At 42.1% G+C, this 27,887-nt stretch overlaps 1 protein-coding gene across 1 annotated transcript in view; it reads right to left on the bottom strand.

Annotated features, from left to right (window-relative positions):
• ST8SIA1 (ST8 alpha-N-acetyl-neuraminide alpha-2,8-sialyltransferase 1) overlaps positions 1-27,887 on the bottom strand; it is a 113,352-nt gene that overhangs the window by 75,795 nt on the left and 9,670 nt on the right. The window contains exon 3 of the mRNA XM_009879768.1: positions 21,024-21,168. Coding sequence (XP_009878070.1) covers positions 21,024-21,168 — 145 coding nt within the window. The remainder of the gene's footprint in view (positions 1-21,023; positions 21,169-27,887) is intronic.

The raw sequence follows: 27,887 nt of genomic DNA, 5'->3' as shown, positions 1-27,887 counted from the left end.
GCGAAACCTTACCAGAACTACTGAGTTTCATTGAGTTTTTGCATGAAAATCTTGGAAGCCTGTAAAATTCATAATATTTCATAAATAAAATCAGGATTCAGCTGAAACTTTTTTTTATATTAAGGAACTAATGGCCTGCATTTTTTGTTCACAACGAAGTCTAGTTGCAAAGCTTCCATTTAAGCAGTGAAAATTTTCACCAAGGTTCCATTGGGCCTGAAGAGGACACTTGTAGATACAACTGACTGGCAGGTACTGCACTCCAAATATTGCAGTGAAGTGAAGAGGAGGTTGTTTTACACCACCATGCTAAAGATAAATTAGCAATGATTCTACATTAGAATTCAAAATGGGCAAGTCTTTCACATTGAGTTTGGCAAAGCTACAGGTCACAGGCTACAGTATTTTGTTTAAATCACTTCTCCCACTCCTACTTAAAATTCAGACATTCAAATTCACTACATTAAAGAAATGCCGCAGCTCCATTGAACTTGCAGTAATTGATATGTAATGGGACTCTACACAGAGCTATGAGCTCTCATCCCACAAAGAACAAGAATAAAACCCATGTGCTTCAGGGTAGGAGCCATACTCTGTCAGGTTATCCACAGGTTAAGGGGAAACGCTTCCTCAGACCTCTAAAGCCTCAGATGTTATGAATAAGACTCATCCCCAGCATCATATTCCCCCACTACGGTGCCATCAACATACAAGTTAGCCATTCTCTCCTGCTTTAGGAGTCTTTATCCCAAGTGCACTTGTCTGAAAAGCACACAGGTTGTTGAAGAGAGAGAGAAGCTGCAGTGTGACTCCCGCCACAACCTCATGCCCAGAGAAACCCCATGAAATGCCATCCCACCCAGGTCTGCAGCCTTGCCTCCCAGAAAGCTCTTGCGAATATCACACATGGCACATCCACTATCTCATGGTACAGTTAATGTCTCCACAAGCACCTCTCTGCGTCTTCCTTCTGAGTGGCCCAGGGAACGGCTCCACGGAGCTTCATATATTGGGTCAGTAAAAGGTGAGATGATACTCTTTCCAAGAGCATTGTGTAGGAGGATGCAAGATTTCAGGCAGCCAGCATTCAGCATTTCTCCCTTTCTCTCTGCTGCCACACACAAGAAGTATTCCAAAATGAAGACACACAGGCAGACAGACAGCCATACAGAAAGATTTTAGCTGAGGCCTGTGGATCTGGTTGATATGAAGGACAGAACTCTTGTGCAAAAGCTCACACCATATCTCTAATTCCTAAGCAGAAGCACATATACATATGGAGAAATATCAAGCTGTAACATGGAGAGTGTTCAACAGAGACTTCGTTGGTCACTTAATTCCAAAGTACCGAATGATGTCATTTCATATCCATATACATCACACACATATACCTATAAAGTGAGAATATAATGACAAAAATGCAATTATAGACTGTAATGGCTGGGAATAAGCATTAAATAGGGAAAATTACAATGAGTCAAGCTAAAACAACAAGCTTCATAAATGAACGGGAAAAAAAATACTGCAATGATTCTGCAATAAACAGAAGAGCAAATTCTCATTGTTCACCCAGCAGATGAGGTAATATCCTACACAGCTGATCGGACACCCAAGAGATCCCGACTTCCATTGTCTCTAAATACTGATGTAATTTATATCCATTTGCACAGCCAGAGCAATGTTTTAAAGAACCTAGAGCACAAAAGTAAAGAAGCTCTATCATTCAATTAACAGTCCAAGCAGCCATGGGGATAGAAATAGAAATGAAATATTTTCTCTACAGAATCTATATTTTTCTACATTGAATTTTAAATTTAGGATAATGGGTAGCATTTCTCAGTATTCTGATTGCAATCAGGATGTGTGTTATATTTCAGTTGTGTTTTGATTGTTCATGTGTTTCAATGATTTGGCAAGGTAATATATTTTGTATGTCTTGTCCGCATAGTAGACCTAGGTAGCAAACTTCCTAAAAATCAATGTTTTCAGCTATAGTGATCTATTTTGCTATTGCATAGTTTGATGGGCAAAGTCAGCAGTTCTGTTCCCACATTTATACTTCTGGGGATGGTGGAAATAAGACATATTTTGGAGGCAATAATGAGTTACTGGAAGTCATGACTGGGGTCTGGTTATTGCTCCATCATAAAGAGTCTTTTGCATTCAGGCACGGCAACTGCAGCCTGGTAGCACCAACATGTGGCAGCTGAAGCACCGCTACCGTACCAGGCTGAGAAATTACCAGATGCAACCCTACAGCTTGAGTTACTCGGGAGGTCAGGCTGGGCCATAAGGGTTCCTGCTGCACTGGAGATAAGAGACTTGCAGAATCTAGTTGGAGGTCTGTAACAAGTGGTGCTCCCCAGGGGTCAGTACTGGGCCCAGTACGGTTCAATATATTCATCAATGACCTGGACGGAGGGATAGAGTGTACCATCAGCAAGTCTGCTGATGACACAAAGCTGGGAGGGGTGGCTGGCATACCAGAAGGCTGTGCTGCCTTACAGCGTGACCTGGACAGGCTGGAGAGTTGGGCAGAGAGGAACCTAATGAAATTCAACGAGGGTAAGTGTAGGGTACTGCACCTGCGGAAGAATAACCCCATGCATCAGTACAGGTTGGGGGCTGACCTGCTGGAGAGCAGCTCTGTGGAAAGGGACCTGGGAGTCCTGGTGGACAACAGGATGACCATGAACCAGCAATGTGCCCTGGTGGCCAAGAAGGCCAATGGCATCCTGGGGTGCATCAAGAAGAATGTGACCAGCAGGTCGAGGGAGATTATCCTCCCCCTCTACTCTGCCCTGGTGAGGCCGCATCTGGAGTGTTGTGTCCAGTTCTGGGCTCCCTGGTTCAAGGACAGGGAACTGCTGGAGAGGGTCCAGCAAAGGGCTACGAAACTGATTAGGGGACGGGAACATCTTTCTTATGAAGAGGGACTTGGGTCTTTTTAGTCTAGAGAAAAGAAGACTGAAGGGGGATCGTATCAATACTTATAAATACTTAAAGGGAGGGTGCCAGGTAGATGGGAACAATCTTTCTTCAGTGGTGCCCAGTGACAGGACAAGAGGTAATGGGCACAAACTTGAATGTAGGAAGTTCCATCTTAACATGAGGAGGGACTTCTTTACTGTGAGGGTGGCAGAGCACTGGAACAGGCTGCCCAGAGAGGTTGTGGAGTCTCCCACTCTGGAGACACTTGAAACCCGCCTGGACGCCGTCCTGTGCAACCTGCTGTAGGTGACACTGCTCTGGCGGGGGGGTTGGACTAGATGATCTCCAGAGGTCCCTTCCAACTCTGAATTCTGTGATTCTGTGATAATGACACAGAGCACTTTGCACCTGCAGGCGTCAAAGCCTGTGAAAAATGTTAATTCAGTGTGGCCGATAGAACAACAATCATCAGTATGCATATGCTTGGGATCAGACCTGCAAGCAGCCTTTCCATAGCACTCCAAGCACAGGCAACGGGTATTCCAAACCCCAGAGAACCCGTAGGCTGCAATATAGCCTCTATTGTAACTGATTTATTTTCTGTTCCTTCCCTCAAATTAAAGGTCCTCTTCCCCATTCAAATGAAACGATCACAAATGATTCCCGACAAGTCCCAAAGGAGTGGGAAGAATATCAATGCACACTGTAAACTGCTCTTAACACACCGCCAAAGTAAAAAATCATTTTTACCCAGCTCATCATTTTTGCAGAGAAGGCTTTTTTCTCCTTCAACTAAGTAGCTAGACATCTGTTGAAGGCAAAACATAAAGATATGGCAATCAAAAGACAAATTTTAAAGTACAAAACCGTGGTTTTTAAATTTACTCCTTCTGACAGAAATTTGGAGTGCACTGCCAGTAAATGGTAGTTAGGCATATGATAGTGAAATGAAAAAGACTCTGAAAGCATAATTTCAGAGAAAATGCTTTTTGAAGAAAACTTCCATGAATTCTGGCAAAAAGGCTACTCAAAGCCACACACATACCTGTCACATTTTTGCAAGTTATACTGTATTTACCTTCCTTGAAAGTATAACAGTAAATGGGATGTTGACCTATTTGCCAGAAGATGGAGGAAACTTCTTAAATTTACAGGTAAAAGGGCTGTTAAGTGACAGGTTTGGATTACTGTAAAATTAGGAATGCTGCACATCTTAGATTTTCAGTATTTACTCAAGTTTTAAGAAGATTTCAAAAATGAACCATACCTGGCCTACTAATGAGATATTTAACAAAATAATTTTATACAGTTTCCAAAAAAAAATTATTTGTAGAGCATTAAAATAACATCAAATTCACTTTAAAATGCCACAGACAAATACCATCACAACTTGTTAACTGAAAAGGGAATCGGGGTAGTTTTGTGATCTAAAAAGATCAAAAAAATACATAGAAAGAAACGGAGGGAGCAAAAGAAAGAAACTGATAATGTGCCTATGCTCTTAAAAAATGGATCAGGGAGAGGACTAACAAGAGGGGATGCTGCATGTTCAGACATGCACGAAAAACATGATTACAAAAATAGTGCAATGTCATAATGGAGAACTTCCCACTGCAGAAAAAAGCCTAGAAAAATAACTATCGGCAACAAGGTTCTAATTATGGAGGATTAAAGAAAAGATAATTCAGCTGAAGTTAGGTAAACCCCAACTAATCAAAACTCCCAAGTGCATGTGTAGTCCTTCTGCAGGATCATCATTTTGCCTTATATTGCCTGTGATTAGCAAGTACCCCGCCTGTTTTGACTTTATGTTTCCTGATGAAATTTAGCAACTAGCCACTTAAATCTCAGAAGTTAGTGCATCTAGACTCTCTGTCTCAGGTCTACAATAAGCTGCATGAACTCCACGTAATACAACAGCAGCCTAGAAAGCATTAATGGGGGAGTCTATTGACCCCCTAACTGTGATTAAAAAGCCAACTGGAAAGAGATGCTGATAAAGACTGAAGAATAGCAGCAGCAGGTCCAGGGGGGCTGGAGACTACCTAGGAGAGATGTCAGAGCCACTGACAAAAACATGGTGAGGAAAGCAGGATAAAGAACTGAAGCAGCAGATCGGGGAGCTAGCAGCAATGACACGGTACAGGGTGCTTGGGCTGGAACCCAGGAGAAGGACAGGCTGAGTTACTTGAACATTAAGAAGTCACGAACCGGGCTCCCTCTGAACAGAGTCAAACCTAAAGCTCGGCTTCTCATGTCTGTGGGTAACTTTCTTTGTAGCAGGAAAGACAACAAAGGTCTTCTCTATCAGAGAAGGGGACACCGATCCAAAATGATGCTGTAGATAGTGGATGTTTGACAAAAGACAACACAAAAGTACACTGGAATGAGTGAGTTTTGAAAAATACTGATTTACTCTCACCCTCTTACCTGTAATAGGATTAACCACAAATACATCTATACTATAGTGTATGTACCAGTTCATCTTACTTATACATTATCAAAATTTCTGCTGCTACCTGACAAAAGGTGTATTTACTGTGGGTTTACATTCCCCGCCCCGCCCCCGGCCCAGTCACACACCAGCTCAAATTTCAGCTTAGGCATGGAAAGATCCTGTCTCAACTGACAAGCCAGAGTTTTGCTCTTACAGACTTAAAGAGGAAGTGCCTATTATGAGAACATGTAATTTCTGAAATCAAGACCTCTGTTAGGTCTCTTAGTAAATCAGGTTTGATTTTGATCTGCCTTGTACATTGCCAGCTCCATGGAGAAGCAAGGGCAACAAAGTCATGTAAAATTTTAGCACTCAACAAACTACAAGAAAAAGCCCTATTAAGCTGGCAACGCTAGTTAGAAGCAAGGCAACATACAATCCAACTTGCTTTTCTGTAGGTGAACGTGCTCTGAAGGAATGTCAGGAATGAAAAGTTGCTTTCATCAGTGGGAAGATAAACCTCAGGGATACGAAGGAAGGGGCTCCATCGAGTAAGAAGTTGCCATTTTTACAAGCTCACATCTCCATAAACATTTGCAAGCTAAATGACTTGATAGAGCTACACTCCCAGGGAGCGTGTTATGCTAATTGCCCTTCACTCCAGCTCCCCTCAGCACTTTGCTAGAACCACCAAACCTGAATCGGTTATAGCTGCTGCATTAAGGTTCCTACCAGGTCAAGCTAGCTTTTCAGGTTACCTTACCGTAGACAAACACTACCCTCAACTAAAGCTGGCAAAGACAATAAAGTAAAAAGTTATATTAAGTGTAGACCCAGCAGTACTCAGAAGTAGGGGAAAGAAAAGAGGAAGGATAACAGGGACATAGTTACTAACATGCATTATAGAAACCAAATCAGTGTGAAAAATCAAGTTTACATGGTTAACAAGAGTAATATTGGATGGAGGTAATCGGCATGTCAAACTTCAGAGTGCTTAGAAAAATATAAAGAAGGGCTGAAAGCAGATTGTCTCTTGCATACCTAATTACTGTCAAAGAGGAGTTCTACAGCTACCATCCTTGCAGGATCAAAACGCAAGCAAGGAAGCTAGCAGGAAGAATCTAATTTACATTAGAGTAGAACCACCCCAAACACTTTCTAACTTCGCCTCCACATTTTTCATCTGTGATGAAAGATGACCCTTTGAAATCACAAAAAGCAAGTTTCTGATCTTCATTGGAAAAGTTATTTATTTTGCAGGCTTCATGGAACAGCAGGTTTCAGAAAAGTATTCAGCCTTACAAGTGCCCAGTGGGACCAGATATCAAACTTTAAAGAGAAACCACCATTGCTAATTATCACTACATAGGTTTTCTCTATAACTTCCTCATCCCTTAGACGATCTATTCTTGAGTAACCAGATACTCAATTTGAAAATCCCCAAACACAGCCACTATCCAGGCATCCTGATAACCATTTGGGGTAAAATCATACCTGAAGAAGATAGTATCTGATCCTCTCTCAAGAAAAAGCTGCAGAAAATAACATTCCCACTACTACATCAGGAAAGCAGGACACCAGTGATTTCACTTCTTTCATTAGGTCACAAGGCAAGGATCTCTGTACCACTTACAAAAAAACAGAAAAATAAAATTCAACTATGGATGGCCTCACTTTAATATGGTGATGTTGACCATTGTGGCATACTATTGCATGCACCTTCCTCATGCACAGCCTTGGACAAGCATACAAAAAAGGTTGCCTTTGCCCTGTAAAAGTAACAGTCTCAGAGTAAGATCGGCTCATTGAGAGAGATGGAGAAGTGGAAAAGCGTGTCCAGATTGTGCAAGACTTACACATAGCCTGCTTGCAAGGACTCAGAGAAGCATCAAGTCAGGGACGATTCCCTGCTTATTGGCAGAGGCAACACAAAGAATGTTGTCAGTTGGGATGGAGGCAAGGAAGGGCAGTGACAAAAAGCTCCATTTTATCTCGTCCGAGTGGCTGTTTCAAATTTGCCTTGCCTTTTCACTCAGGGTCTGTCTTCAGGGGCATAAACAAGCATTTTTCAGTCAGACTAGATGAAGAGGATAACTCATTCACCTCATTCACAATGTGAAAACAAAGGCTAATAAAGGCTGAGAAACGGAAAAAAAGAGTCATTCTTTGTTAACCAGGAAGAAGCCACAAAACCAAATTTACGAGTCCCTTGCAGAACTGTACTCAGCCAGAGGGTACTGTTGGCTAAATCCTGGCCATGCTGAAGTCAACTAGAACATTGCTATTGACTTTGGTGTAACCACGCTTCACTTGACCTGTTTTGCAATGTAGCTCATTACTCATTTCTCCACCACAGTTCTTTTGGTGCTTAATAATCCACCACCCACATTTCTCTGCTTAGTGACTGCCCTGAAAAGACAAATGCAACCACCATGTTGACCCCAGCCACAGCTGTGCTAGGATGAGGGGGTGCCAGCCTGGGGTACCACCTGGAGGACAGACCCTAAACTGGGGAATTGGAACTGCAAAAAGTCTGCTAAGGCCGGAGCCAGGAAAGAAGTGCTGGCGAGCTTCAATGAGATAGTCCCACTTTTCAAAGGCCTTGCTTAATGCCGTAGGGTGGAGAAGAGCTCCTGTCTCCTATATTCATATACCACCCAGAATATCACAGGGCCTCTCTTGGTCTCTTCCAATTTTTTCTCTGTGAAGCAAAAGGAACAGTGGTTTAGCATCTATATCTGTTTATTGTACAGGAAAAAGGAGGGTTTGCAGTATTTCTTCCCCACATACTCCCCATGTAGAAACCCGTATTTTAATCATCTCCAGAGATTTCTAGGCATAGATTTAGCTGTGCAGTAACACCATACATTGAATCTGAATGACTGTAAAGTGCTTGAGGGAAATGTTATAAAGAGCATCACACTCAGACCAAGGATTATTTATCTTTGGCTTTCTCGTTTCTTCTTCTGGCACAATAGTGGATCACAGAATAGATGTGTGTAGCCTTTGCATTTATTGTTTCCCTTCACCTAAACTGTCTCCTATTGAGCCTACTTGCATCACTTAAATTTGCAGCATTGCTCCTGAATAACAAGCTACACTGTGCATACGCCAAGCACTGCTGCAAGGGAAGAGAAGTGAGACAAGCCAGTGGGTTTTAGACTGAGGAAAAGGCTGGAGATGGTCTTGATGAAGGAATATCTGTTAATGAATTAGCCTACAAATAGGTTATCCAGCCTAAAAACAGAATATGTTACACGTTCCCATTCTACATTCTTGTCATATTCACAAACTCGTTAAAAATCATCAACAGAGAGAACGTGTTGCTTGGTATTATTTCATGCCCTGCAGGCAGGTTTAATTCAGCTTGGCTCTATACACTGAGAAATAAAGACGTACAATAGTAGCTCCATGCAATCTTCACTGTGTCCCCTGGAGAGGGGGACACCGCTGGCAACTGCCTGTCTGTCTGTCTCCAGCTACAGAAAGTACCTTCAGTTTACTGAGGCAGAGAGATGGGCCCGATTAGCGAACGCAGACTGTCAGAGCTGTGATTGCAGCACACAGATCTTGCCCTGGAAAGAAGATACCTGAGGTCCATTCCCTGTTATGTTGTCTGTACACATTACCAAGAAGAAAAGATAAGTATTCGTTGGGACACTGGGTTTGCCTCATTAGCAGCAACATCCAGTGATCTTTTGGCTACAGGAATAACCAGCAACACTGAATACAAGCTTGTTCAAGCAGAAAGGTGCCGTTAAGCTCTGCCATTCAGAGGATATGGCACTGATGTTTTGTACCATCTCCAAAGGGAAAGTCTGAGGATACATTCTGAGGGCGCCACATGGTTAATTGTCACATATCTTCCTCACAGACTATCCAAAAACCAAAAAGGTTCAGAGGTTTAGAAAAAATTATCTGATTAAAAGAGTTGCGGTTGTTTAGCCTAGAGAAAAAGACTGTGGGGAGACTTGATAGCAGTCATACGTGGGAAAAATAAGAAAAAAATGTTCTTAAATTATAGCCAAGGGGGAATTTTAAGTTAGACATCAGGAAATCCATCCTACACATAAGGACAGCAAAGTACTGGCATGGACTGCCTAGTGGGCTGTGGAATTTCCATTACTGGAAGCTTTAAAAATTTACTAGATAAATCTCTGTTGGGTACAGCCCAGGTAGGGCTGTCTGCCATCGTGCAGAGGCAAGAGGGCAGTGACCATGAGTATCCTCTCCAGAAAATGACTTTGCACAGGTCTCAACATAATACCATAGGAACAAACTGACAGTGCCCCTGTATCTCGCTGTAGCACTGCCTAGAGAAACCCTGTATGAAGGTGCAAGGCTTTTTCCGCCATAAAAGCCTGGCTTTCTAAAAGGAAAATCATAAATAGCACTGCACCTCTGGAATATGTGCCGTGATTGAATGTGTTTCTTCATTCAGTCTTCAGAGTGCGAAGGGAACTCTGTGAAGATAGGCTCCGTCTTGTTGATTTTTGGTTTGGCGTCATTCAGTTCAGGGGCTAAAACTGAAGTCCTTCCTTTCTTATAACTGGTGCTTTTCGCCCAAGTACAGCAGGTAGAGGATGGAGCTAACAAGCATACTCCCAATCACTGCCCATGGCTGCCAGGCATTCCCCAGTATACATTTGCAGCTGGCTATGACACGTACGTAATTAGATACAACAAAATCAGTGAGATGATAATGTAACAGTGAGCAAGGAGGGATCTCTGAGGGAGCCGCCTGCCCATGCATACCACCGACGGCTGCAGTAATGTTAGCGTCACCACTATCACCTTCAAGGCACTGACTTCCTTCCTTCACAGAATCACAGAATGGTCAGGGTTGGAAAGGACCTCTGGAGATCATCTAGTCCAACCCCCCTGCCAGAGCGGGGTCAGCTACAAGAGGTTGCACAGGACGGCATCCAGGTGGGTTTCGAGTGTCTCCAGAGTGGGAGACTCCACAACCTCTCTGGGCAGCCTGTTCCAGTGCTCTACTACCCTCAAAGTAAAGAAGTCCCTCCTCACGTTGAGATGGAACTTCCTATGTTCAAGATTGTGCCCATTACCTCTTGTCCTTCGGTCGCTGTAGGAAAGCCTCATTACCATAGAACTTAATAGGTTGCAGAGACTTTGGTCACACCTCATAAAACCATAAGTAAGACGATGATATACACATGAGAAATTGGTCTATAGGCATTACGCTGTACATTTATCCCTATCTGACTGAATGGCTGACTAGATAGCTCCATCAACTAGAGGCAGCAACACACTCGCATTTCAGTGTAATAAACCTGTGCTTAAATTGTTCTACGAATATAGACTTTGTCTTAAAATAAAACCCTTAGCCCACATTTTTCAAGCACAGGATGTGAGGAACTACACACTTCATCCGTTCACACGTAGCCATGCAGTTCTTGTGCTAGGAAGACTAGTTAGGGCAGTAGTAAGTGGACAAGGGTGCTACTCTATCATTAACACAATTGACTTCCAAGACCTGTTTCACATCAGGTTTATTCAGATCACAAACTTTACTCCTTATTATGAGAGTAGTTTACTCAAAGAAAACCTCTCTGTCCACTTCCTAATAAAAGCACATTCTCAGAGCAAAAGGAAAAGCCAGCCCCCTCTGTCATGTATAATTTTTGTTCCTCACCTATCATGCAATTCCCGTGCCAGAGAATGAAGGTACCCAAATGCACATACATGACGTGGGGTTCCTAGAAAACATTACAGGTCTCATTGAGCTAGTATTTGCAATATAACTCAGGTGATCATTTGATCAGGACGAAATCATCTGCAACGCAGTGTCTTTCATCTGAACCTTCTGAAACAGGAGACCATTAGTCCAGTACATTCTACATGGAGAAAAACATAGCCATTGGAGACCACGTGTCCATGAGGCAATATTTAGATAGCTGTGCTGCAGACACCATGCAGGAGGCATGCAGGAACCTCAAACCTCCACCCTAACCCCGCTCACAGGATTTTATAACTGATTTTCAAGCTTATAGATCAAGGGCTTATCTAGGAAAGTACGCTGGCAATAATGTACCTCCCATGAAAATATCCTGTGAGTGTCTGCAGCAGTCTTCCTGGGACTGATGGACTGAGCTAAAGACAGTGAGCCTAAGCCATGGTCTCAGGCTTAAGTTAGTCCTCCTTCAAATCACCTGCAAAGCCAGGTATGTATATATGCAAGTTGCTCTTCTCCACAACATACCTAGACTAGCACTGCAAACTGTCAACAGCCCCAAATGCCCACAGTTCGTAGAAGTGCCTAAGACAGTCTTTAAAAAATAAATAAAAGAAGAAGAAGGAAAAAAAAAAAGAAGACACCATCGCTGCACTGGAAAGAGCTATTTCTTTCTACATTTGGGATTCACAGTTATATTACACAAGTCCAAATTCAAAAGGCTGTTAAATGTCGTATCCTGACTCATTTCAGCTGGACAGACACCAGTGCATTCAGTTATCTTGCCTTTGCCTCCCACTACAGACCACCCCTTAGCTACCATACACAAAACCGTCACCTCAGTTATTCGCCAGCAGACAACCTGCAGCACAGATTTAATTGTCAAATTTGTCTTTAAAGACTGAAAAAGTGTAAGGAAGCTCTGTTGATCAAGAAGGAAAAAAACAGCCTGAATTCTTGATCTAAGCAACAGCAAGTTAAGTGGTACTTGACCTGCATGTCCAGCATCACAGGATAACCCGGTGCATCCTGATGTAAGAAAACCACTATTGTGTTATTTTCCCAATGTCCAAAACATCATTTGGAAGCCAATGCCTGCCTCATGGGAGCCATTCAGATGATAACAGTTGTTCCAGAAGAGAACCACAGCCCTTCCCCTCCACACCATATCAGGTTATAAGGGCTCTAAATCAACCATGCCTGGCTACATAAGTCAATTCTTCAACTGTAATGCAGCAGATTTCTCATTAAATGTAAAGCTGAGCTTACACTCCCCCCTAAGCAAGAAGACATAAAGGATCTTTTGAAAGTCACTACATAATCCTCCTATAAGATTTGTAACCGTGCTACCCCTTCTTAATAGCTTCTGCAGTGGTGTAACCTTCCCTGACTTTCTTCAAGCCTGCAGACTCTGTAAGCCACGCTTCCACCCATGTTTAGGAATACCCGGGAGAAGAGGCGGGCTACATCTTTGCTGCAGGTGAAATACCTTCTGATCATAATCTGATATCCTGCCACACTCCAGTAAAATTCACAAAAGCCATATCAAGAAACCAAATAACTGTACGAAAAATAGAAATATGTAATATTTCATCAATTTCAACTCATTCTTCTGCCAGGTGGCAAGTGCCAGGCATGAAACGCAACCAAACCTAAGCTTCAAACAAGCCAGTACTTGTATTAAGCCTACTTGAGAAGTATCTCTTCAAAAAAGCTAACTACTGAATACAGCAAATTAATGCAATGCAATCTGATCACTGAATAATTCAAATATATAGTCACATATACAGTAAACAGTCTATAAATTGAACAAGATGACTCTTAAAAATAAAATTTATAAATAATAAGAAAGGCTAACAAGTGGTCAGGATATAAAGCATAAAGCTTACTCAAGATTTACACATTGACGTCCAAAGAAGCAAAAGTCTTATTGCACCTGTAGATGGAAGTCTCAGTATATAAACAAGTTCACTGCCAGAAAAAACCCTGCATGGAGAAAGAACCTCCTTTTAGCATCTTATCAGTTATATAAAGCTACAATAAAACAAACAAATCTAACTGTGTTGCCTTCGGGTAGATTAGAACCAACTCTTATTTCTATTTTTATACCCTTAGCCAGGCAAGCTCTTATGCTCTGTAGTTACTCGTAGCCATCAGAAGTTCGCTCTTCCTATAGCTTTGCAGCTGTGACCACTTCCGTTAATTATTCTCCTGCTCACAACATTTCTTGCTTAGAAAACAGCAACTTTATGTCCCTGTAAAGCAGACGAACATTGACTAAAAAGCCCCTAAAACTCTCAGGGCAGTAGTACAGCATCTCCGGCCACCTTTGCCCACGCTGCCCACTTCCTCTTTGGGTTCAGAACAGCCCTTTTGCTCTGTGCTTTACAACCCCACAGCATAACATCTCTTTATCTGTAACTGTGACTTCTAGATACCATCAAAAATGTTACTTACAGTAGAAAATTTCCGTGATGCAGCTAATAAATAGAAATGCGCACTAATGTGCAGTGTTGTGAGATCCTCCCTGCCTCTGCTAGCAGATGATGCCCTTCCGCACTGTCCCCTCCCTCGCCTGGGACAGCACACCACCATCCCATCATTCAGCCTTGTCTGTGTCTCCAGCCCTCCTGTGGCCTCTTCAAACTCAGCGGCTGCATTTTACTAGTCAGTAACTGTGCAGTCCTGAGTACCAACAGAACTGAATAAATACGCTCTTTGAAGCACTTCCCAGATATAAAAATCACTCCAAGTTGCAACACCCTCACGGCTGAGTTATCCTCTTCAAAATACCCCATGTCCCTTCCATCTGAGGTGGCTCCACAAAAATCCCATGGGGTTTTACACTTTTTTTTAGTGCTGCTCAGCATCCGTAACAACACAGAAGCTGGACCACATTTGCTCTTCCACGCCCGCATATCCCCAAAATCCCAAACAGGGTTGGGACTGATCTGTGGGCTTTTTTTAATGCCCGAGGGCATGAGGATCTGTCTGGCAAAGGCACTGGTATGTGCTGAGACCAGCTCTTGTGTTACCTAGGAGAGACCATGATTGACGCTCAGTCACTTTAGATTTGAAATAGAAATGATGAGTTAGGGCAGCCATTCCTCTTTCATTGCCTGCAGGCCAAACTGACACTTCACAGCCAGATCCAGTCCTTTCCTTCCTCTCTGTTACATTTGGAAAGGCCAGCATCTATTTATGTATTTGCACTGCTTGAGATAAAGCCAATTTGGCATATGCATTATTGCAGATAAACTCCAGAAAAATGAGGCTCACCAAAGACAGCCTGGCTAAGCAGCTTGGCTGAAGACATTTTAGCAAGCTCAGAAAGACCAAAGCACACATCCGATGATCAACAGGGACAGAAAGCCACACTCCCTGGTCTATTTTAACTCGCTTCAATGAAAGAGCATGTTGCCCATCCTCTGGTTAATTACTTCAAACCATACACATTGCAGCTCAGTCTTTTTGGCATAAATTTGGGTTTCACCATCAGGCATGTTTGTGTCTTGTCTACATGGAGTAGTTTCAGATGGACTGTGGCTTTTGCTTAACTGACCGGATAGAACAGACGATGCCCTATTTCAGCTTTGCTAACAGGCTGCACAAAAGGGTCCAATTACACCGTTCTTAATCAGTCAGTATGCAATCAAAGTAAGGGTAGGGGTTTCACTTAACTAAATATTAAGCCAGATTTTTGATTCCAATCGCTCTGATGCCAAGGGCTAGAGACTACCCAGGACTGAAGGGAAGACTCAGACTCCAAAAGAGCACAATTTGTCAGGTCTCTACAGATAGTATTTCATATCCCAGTTTATGAAAGGTACTATATGATACAATTGCTTGAATAATTCAGAAGATCTCTTTTTAATTGCATTCCTAACATGCAGATGTCACTTCACAAAACATAACTACCTCTTTGCCTTTTCGTATACAATGTTTTCCATGTTTGCAATAATTAATGTTTATTACATTTTCATTTTGAATGTTGAATACATTGAATATGTAGCCCCAATAAAGACCATAATTTGCATTACAGTATGCTTGGGGAGAAAACAAAAAAAGGAAAAAAAAAAGAGAAAAAAAATGATGAAAAGAAAAGAGACAGCACCAAGAAATTCCCCCCAAATCCTAATTAATTACAACTCAAAAGTAGTCAGGGATGTACTATTTAGACACTAGAATTAATGGAAGCACATGTAAGAGTCGCTCAATAAATGTTAGGTTTGCAGGTACTTCATGCCCCTACTCAAGACATCAAGAAAAAAAAAATCAGGACACATATGACAGCAAATATTTCAACATATTTCTCCAAGCAGCTATTAATTACAGAGCTTTACTGAGAACAGAGTATCTCAGTAAGTTAGATTGGGAGCAAAAATTAACAGAACACTTCCGAAGTCAACACCAAAGGTGCTAATTTCACACATCCTGGCAACACTGCAGTCCATCAGATCCTAACGCACTTCACTTCAGGTGTTTTCCCATTTTATACATAATTTTGGGATCACCCGGTCTAAAACTGGTCCAAACAACACACAGCCTTTGCCCTAAGCAGGTTAACATTGTCCTCTTAACGGGGTTCACATTCCTTAGACAGCTGTAGCTTCACATTCCACCCCACGTCTGCGCAGCAGCCGTGCTCCCACCTAACCCTTTCCAGCACTTGCCGCTCCCAGACCTCACCTTTTACTTGAATCAAACTGCCATTTTCTTCCTCAGGATGAGTACATTTTTCCCGTCATCCTCCTCATGCAAAAAAAGGGAAAAGCCTGCAGACTCTACACTGAACTCCCTTTCCAAATCTGAAATTTTTTTCCCTGAAATAATTACAAATTATTCTAGTAGCTGTGGGCTGTAACTGTAAGACCAGAGAATTTGCTTTGACACGGCACAAGTACCAGCATCAGAGGAGGACACAATAACATCTCTGGTCAAATGAGGAATGTTGAGAGCAACCAAGAAAAATTAAACAAGCTCCCAGAATCTAACAGGTACCCTGAATAAAAATCACAAATCACATAGCACTATCGTAAAATTATTCACTGTTACCCAACACAACACTCACCCCAATGACCCAGAAAATGTCAGAGAATGTCTCCATCTTACACTTACAGGTAGAGAGATTAACTTGTTCTCTGCCTTTATATTAGGTACAAGAATTTAAACTCTAATTAATAATTTGAAAAATATTGCCTTTCTCCTGATCACAAGGTATTCAGAAACAGGTGCCATCTTTCCCAGATTTATTTGTGGCTTAAAGCTATTTCCTTTGGATTTCTCAAACAGCATTTGTGATGACTGTTCTTGAGAAGCACACTGCAAGTAGCCATTCCTCTGACAGCATTTTGCAAGTGAAACTTTAGAAGGGATTTGAGCAGCTGGGGAATCATATTTTAGTAATTCGAAGTAATTTACTGGTACCAAATGAGTCTAACCGCTTCTGGTGAAATACAATAAAACCAGACAAATTTTAAATGAGTTATTTTGTCAAATTAAAAAGTTGAAGCTTAACATATGAAATTTCTTTCTGCTCTACCCTCTAAAATAATACTTTACATGGCAGAGTGAAAATTTCCATTTAACTATTTCTTTAACCTTTTGGGGGAAGGGTAAAGGAGACCTCAGAAATTCACCTCAGCTCTTCCTTGCTCTAAGCTTTCACCAGCAAGCAACAAAAATCAATTATTTGCAAAAACAGCTAAATACTGGGGTGAGGGTTTTTTTTTCTTCTAATGGTAAAGACGGTCTGAAATTTGCTTTTGAAACTCTGAGAAAGAAGACGACAGGAAGGAGTGCAAAATTATTTCAGAAAACATTTGAAACTTGGGCTTGTCTTATCCTCTAACTAATAAGCAGATGAGTGTTAGTTCATGTGTCTCTCACATGGTTTTGAGTTACATCCCAGCTGCTCCTGTGGTTACATCACATTTACTCATAGCATCTAAAAATTACTGCAGGAATATATGGAAGAAACCAGGCTTCCGTATTAGTCAGACAGTAAAGGGTGGAAAGTGCTCGTCATGCCTTCTATCATGCCTCAATACAATGCAACAGGGCCAGAGTTGCATGGGAAAACTTCCAGGCTGAAAAGCAAGGAGGAGAGAGAAGCCTCCTGTCAGGAACACAACTCCTGAACACTCACCAACACAAGGTTCCATTTTCTGTATAATAGTTGGACCCCAATGGAGAGGAAATAAATTTACAAGTTACCCATGGCCTTTAGTGGCCAACCTGAGATGTGGCAGCTCAGCTGTTCAGAGGTTTATCCAACCATGCCACTCATCTCGACTCCAGTAGGGTCTCCTCCATCTCTCAGTACCTCCATATATGTACCAAAATTACTGGCTAATATTGAAACTTCAAGTCTACGTGAAAAGCTTCAGGGAAGTGGTAGGTACACAGTAGGAATAACCTCTCATTGTTAATATTAAACTACACCCACAGATATATGCAGACTCTACGCTTTTTGTCTCCTAAGAGTGGGAAATAATGCTGTAGATCACAGCAAGTAACACAACAAAGCTGCTGTCAAGAAATGTCTGATTTTAATTGAAATGACACTCCATTATCCAACAGCTCCAGGCAATGCCACCGTAGTACGTGCTGGGAGATGAGACGTAGGTGGGATGCCCACCCTCACTGCACGCTAGGCCATCTTCTGTGATGAGCTACCTCCTGCCCCACATCTTCTCCTCACTGTCAGGTATTGACAATGAGCCACTAGCAGTTTTTCTCCAGGATGGGAAAGATGGTGCAGTCTGTGTAATCTTTCATTTCTGTTTCAAAAAAAAAATTAATTCTAGAAATCAGGGGGAAAATGGAACTGAGAGAGGGGGAGAGTAAGAGGAGGCACTTCCAGCTGCTGGAATTCTTAGTTCATGCAAAAGTCTGCAACTTCAAATTTTGTTCTCAAAAAATGAAATGAAACACTGAATGATTATTTCCACATAAAAGCTTTTGCTTTTTTCTTTTGCAAATTTCTCCCTTGGTCAATCAAAAACTTAAAAAATAAATAAATAAAAGGAGGAGGAGGAATACAATGAAGCAAAGTCTGAGAAAAAAAAAAGCTAGCAACAGAGCTGATAAAAAAAAGGTTGAAATATTATATTCAAAAAATGATAAAATGAAATGTCATAACACCACCAAAACCTTTTAACCTTTTCATTTCAAAGAAAAATTGAAAAACCAATGAACTGATACTAAATTTATATTTTGGTGAAATAGCGTTTTTATTGGAAAAGCACTCCACCAGAAAATGTTGAACCAGCTGCAAGAACTTTATCTACAGATTACTCAGAAGAAAAAATATTCTATTTTGTATTGTTCACATTCAAAAATAAGTGACATTTTAAATATTAAGTTCTGACATACTTAATTATTTCTGTATAAGTCTCCATTGATGCATAGCCAGCTTATTCTATGCCATAAAATAGAGCAAGTTTCCTATTTAGTTTTGAGTTCCTTTATCCTGTAAGTTAATAACTGGTTCAGGACTGAGAAATATTCTGCAAGCACAAATTGGCTTAAGCCCAGCAGATTGATGTGGATGGAGCCTTTTTTATTTATGCCAGAGGAAATATTGTTTTTATTATATCAACATAGCTGTGGCCCTTTACATTCCTGTTACATCCTCTGAGCATTTCAGAGTATTACCCATATTTTATGAGCGGTTTTAAGCTTCTAGATACTTTTGAAAGGAATATTCATCTTCACAAAAATTGCTTGCCGGTTGCTAGCACGCTAATAGACACCATTCTTCAAAGCAGAAGCCTGAAAAGTTCAGCCAAGTCTTTTTCTTGAAACAAAGAGAGGTAGAAAAATACTTTGTTTAAGAATTTACTGCAAATAAATCTTCCTAAGCCTTTACGCCTAGCAGGATTTCATCTGATGAAGGTTTACAAAACTCCTCTGGGCAAAATACATAGGAATAACACATCAAGTTAAAGGCAGCGGTACTTGCAAGAGAAGAGGGAGTAGCAGTGAGTCCCACTCGTCAGAAGTGAACTGCCCATCAATTCATTAAAGGAATAACATTTCTGGCACCAGTCCTAGAGCTGCTTTCTAGCACTATTCTGGAGTTGGAACATCATAAAAAAAACCCCACCTCTTCCACCACCACCCCTACAACGACTTCTAGGCAGCCTCTTTGGCAAGCCTAAGGGACCCAGGGACAACGAAGTCCCAACTCCTTAGCTCATGTTGTCCCCCAGCACTTTGTCTCTCCAGGACTTCCCAGATCCTTGCTTCCCATCCAGCCAACTGATAAACTCTGGGGACAGTACTTGAGATCCTGGGAACTGCCAGAGTTCCCAAGACCATGGCTCCTCTTCAACCAGCATTTACCTCTCTGAAGGAGCCCATCCAGTACTTTGCTCTCTTCTGTGAGAGGAGATGGGACACACAGCAGAGTGCCAGGTTTTAATCCACAGAAAACCAAATCTGAAATCCCAAATCCATCACAAAATAATGACCTCCCTGTGCCAGCCCAGGTGGGGCTTTTCTGAAACGTTGGAAAGGATGTACGTATTTTGAGCAGCTGCTGCCAATATCTTTGTGAGGTACAAAGTTCATAGCTCTGCCAAGGATTTCAGTTTTCTCCAATAAACGGTGCAATATTGTAGCAACAAATCATATTAATCACCATAAAAAAAAGATTTACAGCTGCTACCCTGCAACACACTATAAACTTTCTACCAGTCTCAAAGGCAGGGAGAGAAATTCACTCCAGCTGGGCAGCCCCTTCCCAGCCATACTGCAGGAAAAAACCACCCACCACACAGGTTTTGGCATCTCCTTGTTTGCTGAGCTTGCAAGGACACAGGAGCTGGGCAGCAGCCTGAGGAGGCAGAGGTCCATTAACCGGTTCAGTGCAACAGGCACAGCCCGCAACAGGCACAGACAGCGGACTGACAGCCTGAACAAGACAAGAGCTGTAACACCGCTCTGCTGGATGATGTCTTAACACAGAAAGTGGCTGTTCCCATCTCCTCTCCCCAACGCTTCAGTTCCCCTCACTCTTTCTCCACCAAAAGAAACTCATTCAAAGTCGTAAGTCTGTTGTTGAGATTTGGAAGCTACTTAAAATAAAAAAAAAAATAGTCTAACAAGTAAGAACTCTGCTACGTGTTTAACTGAAACAGCAAGAAATAAAAAGCCCAGTGTGAATGACTCAGAGGGTTAATAAATACCTATGTCTTTAATTTGAGAAATTCAAGTAATGTGTAAATCAATTAATATGACCAGATGTTTGGCCTTCTTTAAATGTGTAGCCACATAAAACATCTCTACTTTCACATACAAAATTCAACAGAATAAACTCATTATTTAACATCAGTTCATATATTAATTAAAAACACAAGGAGCCTAGATCAGTATTACGAATTCTCAGTGCTCTAAAACCACGCACTTAACCCAAAACACCTTTGCTGAGCAACAACAAACCACTTCTAATATTCAAAACACAGCAAGAATCGACAAAGTCAAGCTGTTGGCTTCTGTTATTGGGCTCACATTGGTTACCAATGAACTTCATTAACTTGGAAGTAACTTGGACACCTTCACACAAAGCGCAGTCGCATCTCAGCTAAACAGATCTGAACTGAAGCAACCCTAGATGAGGGAACATGCCCCTAGTGAGTGTGATCACTGACTGAAATGCGGAAATCACCTTCTTAAAATAGGAAGAACTTATTTTAAAAATCAAGACAGGTGGTCCAATCTCACCCCTTGTGTACATCCGTACACCTGAAAAGCAGCCAGGAATATTAACATGCATACAAACATTTTACAATTTTCAGAACACAAAAGTAAAAAAGCAGAGGAGACTGTTTTGTACTGAGAAATGAAGATACAATTTCCTGACAAGCATTTAGCCAATTTATACTCATATGTACCATGTTACCATTTAGTATATTAACACTTAAAGCAAAAAGAAAAAAAAAAAAGGTTACTAACCTGTGGGAAGAGAGAGTAAGTTGCATTGTCAATAGTGAAAGAATATAAAAATTCCCCGTCAAACCAGAGGTTCTTTCCCATCGGGGAGTTCAGCTTTGTCATAGCAAAGAGCTGCCCGGGGTCACAGCATTCTTCCAGCAGTTTCCTAGTGAGGCCAATCAAAAGAGAAAGAGTCATATTAATTAAGAGCCTTGGCACACCTTCTCTAAAGACCACCCCTCACACCTGAGATCCTGCCACTCTCAGATGCTCCAAAGCAAGCCATTCATCTTCCCAGCCAGGAGATGAACCATGGGTGACTCTTTTTTTTCTTTACAGAAGGGCCAGAAATCCTGATTTTATTCCAGAAAATCTTAGAAACAGACAGCAAAAACTTTAAACCTCCATTCACTTTTGAGAAACAGAAGTAAAACCAAGATTCAGCAAGAGAAAGTTCATCCTTTACAACCAATTTTAACAAATAAAGAACTGGTCTCCAACACATACAGAAAGCAGAGAGGCCCCTTTGAAAATTAAATGAGGCATATGAAAATTCAGTACCAAACCTTATTCATGAAGAGCAGGCCTCCTAAAGCCCCACAGTTATATAATTTTAGTATGGAAAAAACCCGGCATCTCTATCCAGTTACTAAATATCCTTGTGCTACATTCACAGCAGTATTAGAGCCTGCCTTCTAACTGAAGTCCGGCTTGAGTCATCCCAGTATGAGAGAGAGAGATATATATAAAGTGGATATTGTACTTCTTGTTTCCTCGCCGAAACTGCATATCCTCTTACACATTCATTTCCCCAAAATAGTTATCACTCAGCTTCAGTAGAAATTTGAGAGCTGGTGAGGTGGTTGAAGGTTGCATTGAGCAAAAAATTCTGTATCACAGCAAATTCGGCAATTAATATCCTAAAATTCAGAATGATGAAAAGCTCGAGACATCTGCAGGCCAGGAATATCCTATCTTTCTGAAGCCCACGTGGGAGTAGCTCTTTATAGGAAGGGTGATGCTCATATTAGTTTTTATATATAATAGATGTATGTAAAATATACATTGCAGAATTATGTCATTACAGTATATTAATATATTGATTTTATTATAAATATTTCTTATTTATTTTAAAGGGAATCCTAAAGAGACTGACACCATTTCTAGTGGCTGCATAAAAGTTGCAAGTGGCAGGCAGAAAAACATCAGCTATTAGTGACTACTTAAATGTTTGATATAGCTGTACTCCCCTGTGAAAGAGGAGATTTTATCCAAAACCACTAAGTCATTCACAGAAATATTTAAATTTTTTTTTAGCATCTTCCCAAGTTTTACAGATACTTTTGTTCTCTAAAAATTGAGATATTTTAAAAAAATCGATGTTTTCCCCTATCAAAAAATTGATTTTGCCATAAGTTAATAGCTTTCTGCAACCGTGTGAATGCTATTTTCCATACATATTTCAACTGAAAATTTGATGAAACCCATACAGTGGATTTGTTGTAATCTTAGCAGAAGAAGAAACAGCTCGAAAATGTTGTATGGCAAAGAGAAAACCTAGGGGTGTCAGTGTTATTCATTAGCTTTCCCCCGCTGGGGAAGTTCAGTGATTTGCTCTGGTTCAGCTCCAGGGCAGCATTGCCCCCACTGATGGCCCAGGCCCCTGGGGACACTTCCTCCCGTGGAGGAAGGCTCTCAAGGGACAGCCAGTATGCAAACAGCGGGACGATGGATTGAGGGCAGGAGGTCCGCTCCTGTACTAAAACAGGTACCTGAGAGTAGCCTTTGCACATGACAGGCAAGCAGATTAAACTTTTAAAAGGCACAAAATTACACAAGGTAACTGGATATCACATTTTGTTGGAAGTCAAGAGTCAGCTTCTACGAAAAGTGCCCTGTCATAGGCTGAGCAGCCCCTCCGTCCCCACAGGCAGCCAAAGAGGTGAGTGATTTTTACGAAGACTCAATCAGAAGCTTGTGACAGAGTGCTTCATGGCTCAAAATTTCAATATTTTGTCCATTTGACCCCACAGCACTGCACTGCAGGGCATGAGGCTCCACCATACACCCAGATCTTACATTGTGAGGGTACGGGGCTCACCACCCCAGAGCGTGCTGCCACTCAGACTGAAGTGCTCCGACCACTAACTTGTTTCCGTGTGTTTTCTCCATATACACCTGAACTCCTCCATTTGTATCAATAACTATTTCAGAAAAGATGTAAATCACTGTGCTTGGGTGCATAAGTAAACCCCAAAATTAATGAAGTCTAGGACAAAATTGTGTCCAGTTCTAGACCCCACAATTCATGAAAGACACAGACTGGAGAGAGTCCAAAGGAGGGTCGTGATGATCAAGGGGCTGGAAAACCTGCCCTATGAGGAAGGATTTAAGAAGTTCGGTCTTTTCTCCCTGGAGAAGACAAGACTTAAGAGGGGTTTCATCACAGTTTTCCAGTACTTGAAGGGCAGTCACAAAGAGGACGGAGGCTTTTTCTTCACAAGGAGCCACATGGAGAGGGCAAGGGGCACTGGGTACAAGTTGCACTGGAAGAGGTTTCATCTTGATATAAGAAAGAAATTTTTTACAGTGAGAAAAATCATTCCCTGGATCAACTTCCATGGGGACATGGTAGAGTCCCCATCGCTGGACGTTTTCAAGATGCAGTTGGACAAGGTGCTAGATAATCTCACCTAGGCTCCATTTCCCACAAAAGGTTAGACCAGATGATTGTTCGAGGTCCCTTCCCACTGTGGCAGTTCTGTGATTCTGGAAGTGTTTTCCCTTAGACTGCCCATTGCAGAGCTGGTTTGTCTTCCTCTGAGCAGAGCAGAGCAATGCGTTAGCCAGAGAGGCAATTTCCATTCCTAGAAACACCAATGGGTCTACCTATACCCACCGCAGAAAGGCTTGACATCGTCCTCCTGCTGATGCCCAAATAAAGCCTTCACCACAGAACTGTGAATATCAAACAAGACGAAATTTGAAATCTCTTGCCAAATAACCTTTGCAAAACAGTTTAAGACAGGCATGGAATATTGTTCCAAATAAAAGATTTAAGAGTGGAGATTTTTCTGACTTTCCATAAACTCCAGTGTGCAGCCTTTGGAAAATTATTTCTCTCTCTGTCAAGTGGAAAGAAAATAATGTTTGCCTATCTTTCCCCTCCTTTTCTTTGTATTTGCTATCCCCACAGCATTTTTTTCAAGAAAGCATAAGGTAATCTAAGATCAACTGGAGCTTCAACTCTACATATAGTTGTTCGTTATACAACTGTGTAACAGAATTAAAATTTCCACGCGAAATGCTGCAACTCATACCTTCTCTGGAAGTCTGGTCTAAGCAAGAAGCACAAAAATAACAGATAACTCAGTGGAAAAGTATCCAGGGAACGTTTTATATTAATGAATCTTTCCTTAGCCAGGGTAAACTGATTAGCTAAGGAACAGCTCTTTGTACGATTCCCCCCTCCCCCTCCCATCTATTAGATTAGATAAACATACCAACTCTCTCCCCTCCCCAAAAATGCATTCTCCTGCTTCCCATAGAACCCTTTGTTAATAAGCCTATTATGAAAAGCAGTAGGTGCCTTCTGGAAGGCCCACAGATAGGCAGGTCAGTAGTTCAAGTATGCATCTATATGTATTAGCACAAAAATCTTGTGCACTCACATGTGCTTTCTGTCAGAAAAGAATACTTATTAACAGTCTCACATTATTCAATCTCTCTTTCTGATCCAAACTCCAAAAATTACGAAGTGAGAAAAGCTCCATAAGAAAAAGTGCATTAAAAAGCAGAACGGATTCGAAGCCGAACCTAAAGCAGGGTACTTTGCAGGATCAGAGGGAGTCTGAACTGATTTGCTGAGCTCAATTAAAACGTACAGAGCAAGTGTTATGATAGAATTTGCAAAACGGCAGCAGCTTTTAGCCAAGGATTTCAATTCACTGCAAGCTTTCCTTCGCTCGCAGGACATAAATAATATACCTTTGACTCAAATTATCTCAAATTCAGAGGAGACCTGTGTATGAGAGGAACTAAGTAACTTGAACGTCTGTATTGAAAGGCACGAAGGGCCCTCAGATCGGAGAGCACTTAAGGAACAAATCCCTACTTGTGAGAGAAGCAGGAGAGAAGTTACTTTGAGAATCTCACTTCAGGCCTCTCAGATTTCAGCCAGAATTGGGCACCAAGCAGGTCATTAACTACAAGGCACCGTTAGCACTGAAGTGTCTCTGCACATCAATTCAGGCAGCAACCTGTGCACAAGGCGGCAGCTGAGCAGCAGTTTTGAGATGTTGGCTGCATCCCCACGGTATACTTTGCTGAGGTTATACCAGCAGACATCACACACTGAAAGGAGAGTGCAATAGATGGTGCCAAGGATTCTACATCCACAATACCTTATTTGCATGGGATTTACTGCAGACTAACTCTGGCCTGATTCCACAAAGAGTACATTGGGTGTGTTACTGGAGTGCAGTAACTGGGGACAATCAGATTTGCCTCAGAAGCCCACTTCTGACCAAAGGGCTAATACAGGTGCACCCTCCTCCACATAAAAGCAGAGAGGAAGCCTGACCTCCTTGCAGTCTAAACCTAAATTCATACACAAAGTCAGCGAAAGAGCTCACATAAAAATCCCCAGCCACTTATTCTTCATCTTAAGTTGATGGACTTTGCAGTTTGATTTCAGTTTGCAGCCAGTTTATGCTTAATCTTGCCCTGGTTTGACTTGAGTCCCAGCCAGTAATGACTCAGTAGCTAGATCAAGCATCCCAAATGGCATAAAACCAGCAAATATAACATCTGCAAGCAGAAATGGGCAATTCCACAACACGGGATGTCAGCCAGGAGGTTACAGCCCTTCAGCTATCTCTTCTCCACAGGTGGATCAGGTCCTGCCTCCCCACCACACCACCACTTCTCCAGCTCTCTTTGCCATGCCTGCCTTGTGATGCTGCGCTACATGAAGCACGTTAAGCACCGTGCAAGGGAGGGGGAGCAAAGTTCTTCCTCTCAATTTTTTCCTTTTAGACTCATGCAAGGGGGGATGTCGTACATCAGTGAGGAACAGATCAGGTTGATGGGGAACCACTTGTCAGGCAGCAGCAACAGAAGGGCAACTTCAGGAAGGAGGACTGAAGGCTTAAGCCTGATCTTAAATGGAGTGATGGGCAGAAGGTGTGAGGCATGGCAAGGCATACAGGGTGCGGGGGTAGGAATCATAGAATGGTTTAGGTTGGAAGGGACCTTGAAGATCATCGAGTTCCAACCCCCTGCCATAGACAGGGACACCTCCCACTAGACCAGGGGGCCCAAGACCACTGGCCTTGAACACCTCCAGGGATGGCACCCCAACAACATCTCTGGGCAACCTGTTCCACTGCCTTACCACCCTTAAAGTGAAAAACTTCTTCCTAAGGTTTAATCTAAACCTGCCCTCTTTCACTTTAAAGCCATTCCCCCTCATCCTATCACTACATGCCCTTGTAAAAGGTCCTTCCCCAGCTCTCCTGTAGGCCCCCTTTAGGTACTGGAAGGCCGCAATAAGATCTCCCCGGAGCCTTCTCTTCTCCAGGCTGAACAGCCCCAACTCTCTCAGCCTCTTCTCATAGGAGAGGTGCTCCAGCCCTCTCTTCATCCTCGTGGCTCTCCTCTGGACACGCTCCAGCAGGTCCATGTCCTTCTCATGTTAAGAGTCCCAGGTGAGGCTGGTCAGGGCTATCAAAACCTACTGGTGCCCTGACACTGCTAACACTACCAACACCCCTTTTTCTGCCCCAAGGGGATAACAGTTTTATAGCAAATCCCCCACACACACACCTGCTAAACCTTGCACTCAACAGGACCCCATCCAGGTCTGCAGAGCAGTGCCCTGTGAAGAATGATGCTGTACACATGGGAGGGGAAGAGGACAGGAGGGGCTACAGCGTCATGCTGCTCTGCAAGTGCCAGCAGTCCCCACGCTGAACAAGGGCATTGACTCAACCATTGCTCAAAAATGGCAACATGGAACTTATTATTACCATTTCATTACAGTTTGGCTTTAATGGCAGCATTAAAATAATGACTGAGGTTCAAGTTTGAGATAAAAATAATTGGTCAAACCAATTGCTTTAGTCACACTGCTCAGCTGCCTGGATTTAGCTGGTATCATGCTACGTCCAGTGACTACAAAATAGAGCCAGGAGCTGACAGCACAAGACTGCAACATTTGGTCTGACACAAACCTCCTTTTCTTTACATCGCCATTCACGTTTGCCTCAATTTCCCATGTTCTGCTTTGGGATCAAATGAATCTGAATACCCAGAGGAAAAAAATGAATCTGTCTTTGGAGTTTCAGCTGGTGTGAAGCCAAAACCATCAGGCCTTTGCTCACAACCTGGGACTTATGGCACTGCTGAAATCCAGAATACGGGTGGTCACTTGGGTTTATTAAAAGATTTACACATATCCATTTCAGTGCAATTGCTTCATTGCTTCCATCTACGTATCCCCAGTAGAGGCAGGAGGAGAAGCCTCATGGCTTCTCAACTAAATCAACACCTATTTCCCACCACATGTATACGTAAGGAACGCTGGGTTAGCATCCCTATCAGAAATACTTGCAAGAAGTTTTGGTGGCAGGCGAGAAACCACAATTGTTGCTTAATGGTTAAAATCTTGTCTTCAACAAATTTACACCCAGTTCAGAGTTTGAATTTTTGGCACTTCAGGTTTTGGCTGATTTTTTAAATTATTTTCCCTACCCTCCAACTACAGGGACAAAATGACCTCTCTGTTATTACCCATGCATCCCACATCCAAGGCCAAAGCACATTTAGTTGATGAACTATTCAGCACTCTTTTTGCTGCCAATGCTTCCCAGGACGGGGACATCC

This window comes from Charadrius vociferus, unplaced genomic scaffold (genome assembly GCF_000708025.1).
Source record: "Charadrius vociferus isolate BGI_N301 unplaced genomic scaffold, ASM70802v2 scaffold90, whole genome shotgun sequence".
Lineage (NCBI taxonomy): Eukaryota > Metazoa > Chordata > Aves > Charadriiformes > Charadriidae > Charadrius > Charadrius vociferus.
The sequence above is the reverse complement of the archived record's forward strand: the minus strand, read 5'-3'. Positions and strand labels throughout refer to the sequence as shown.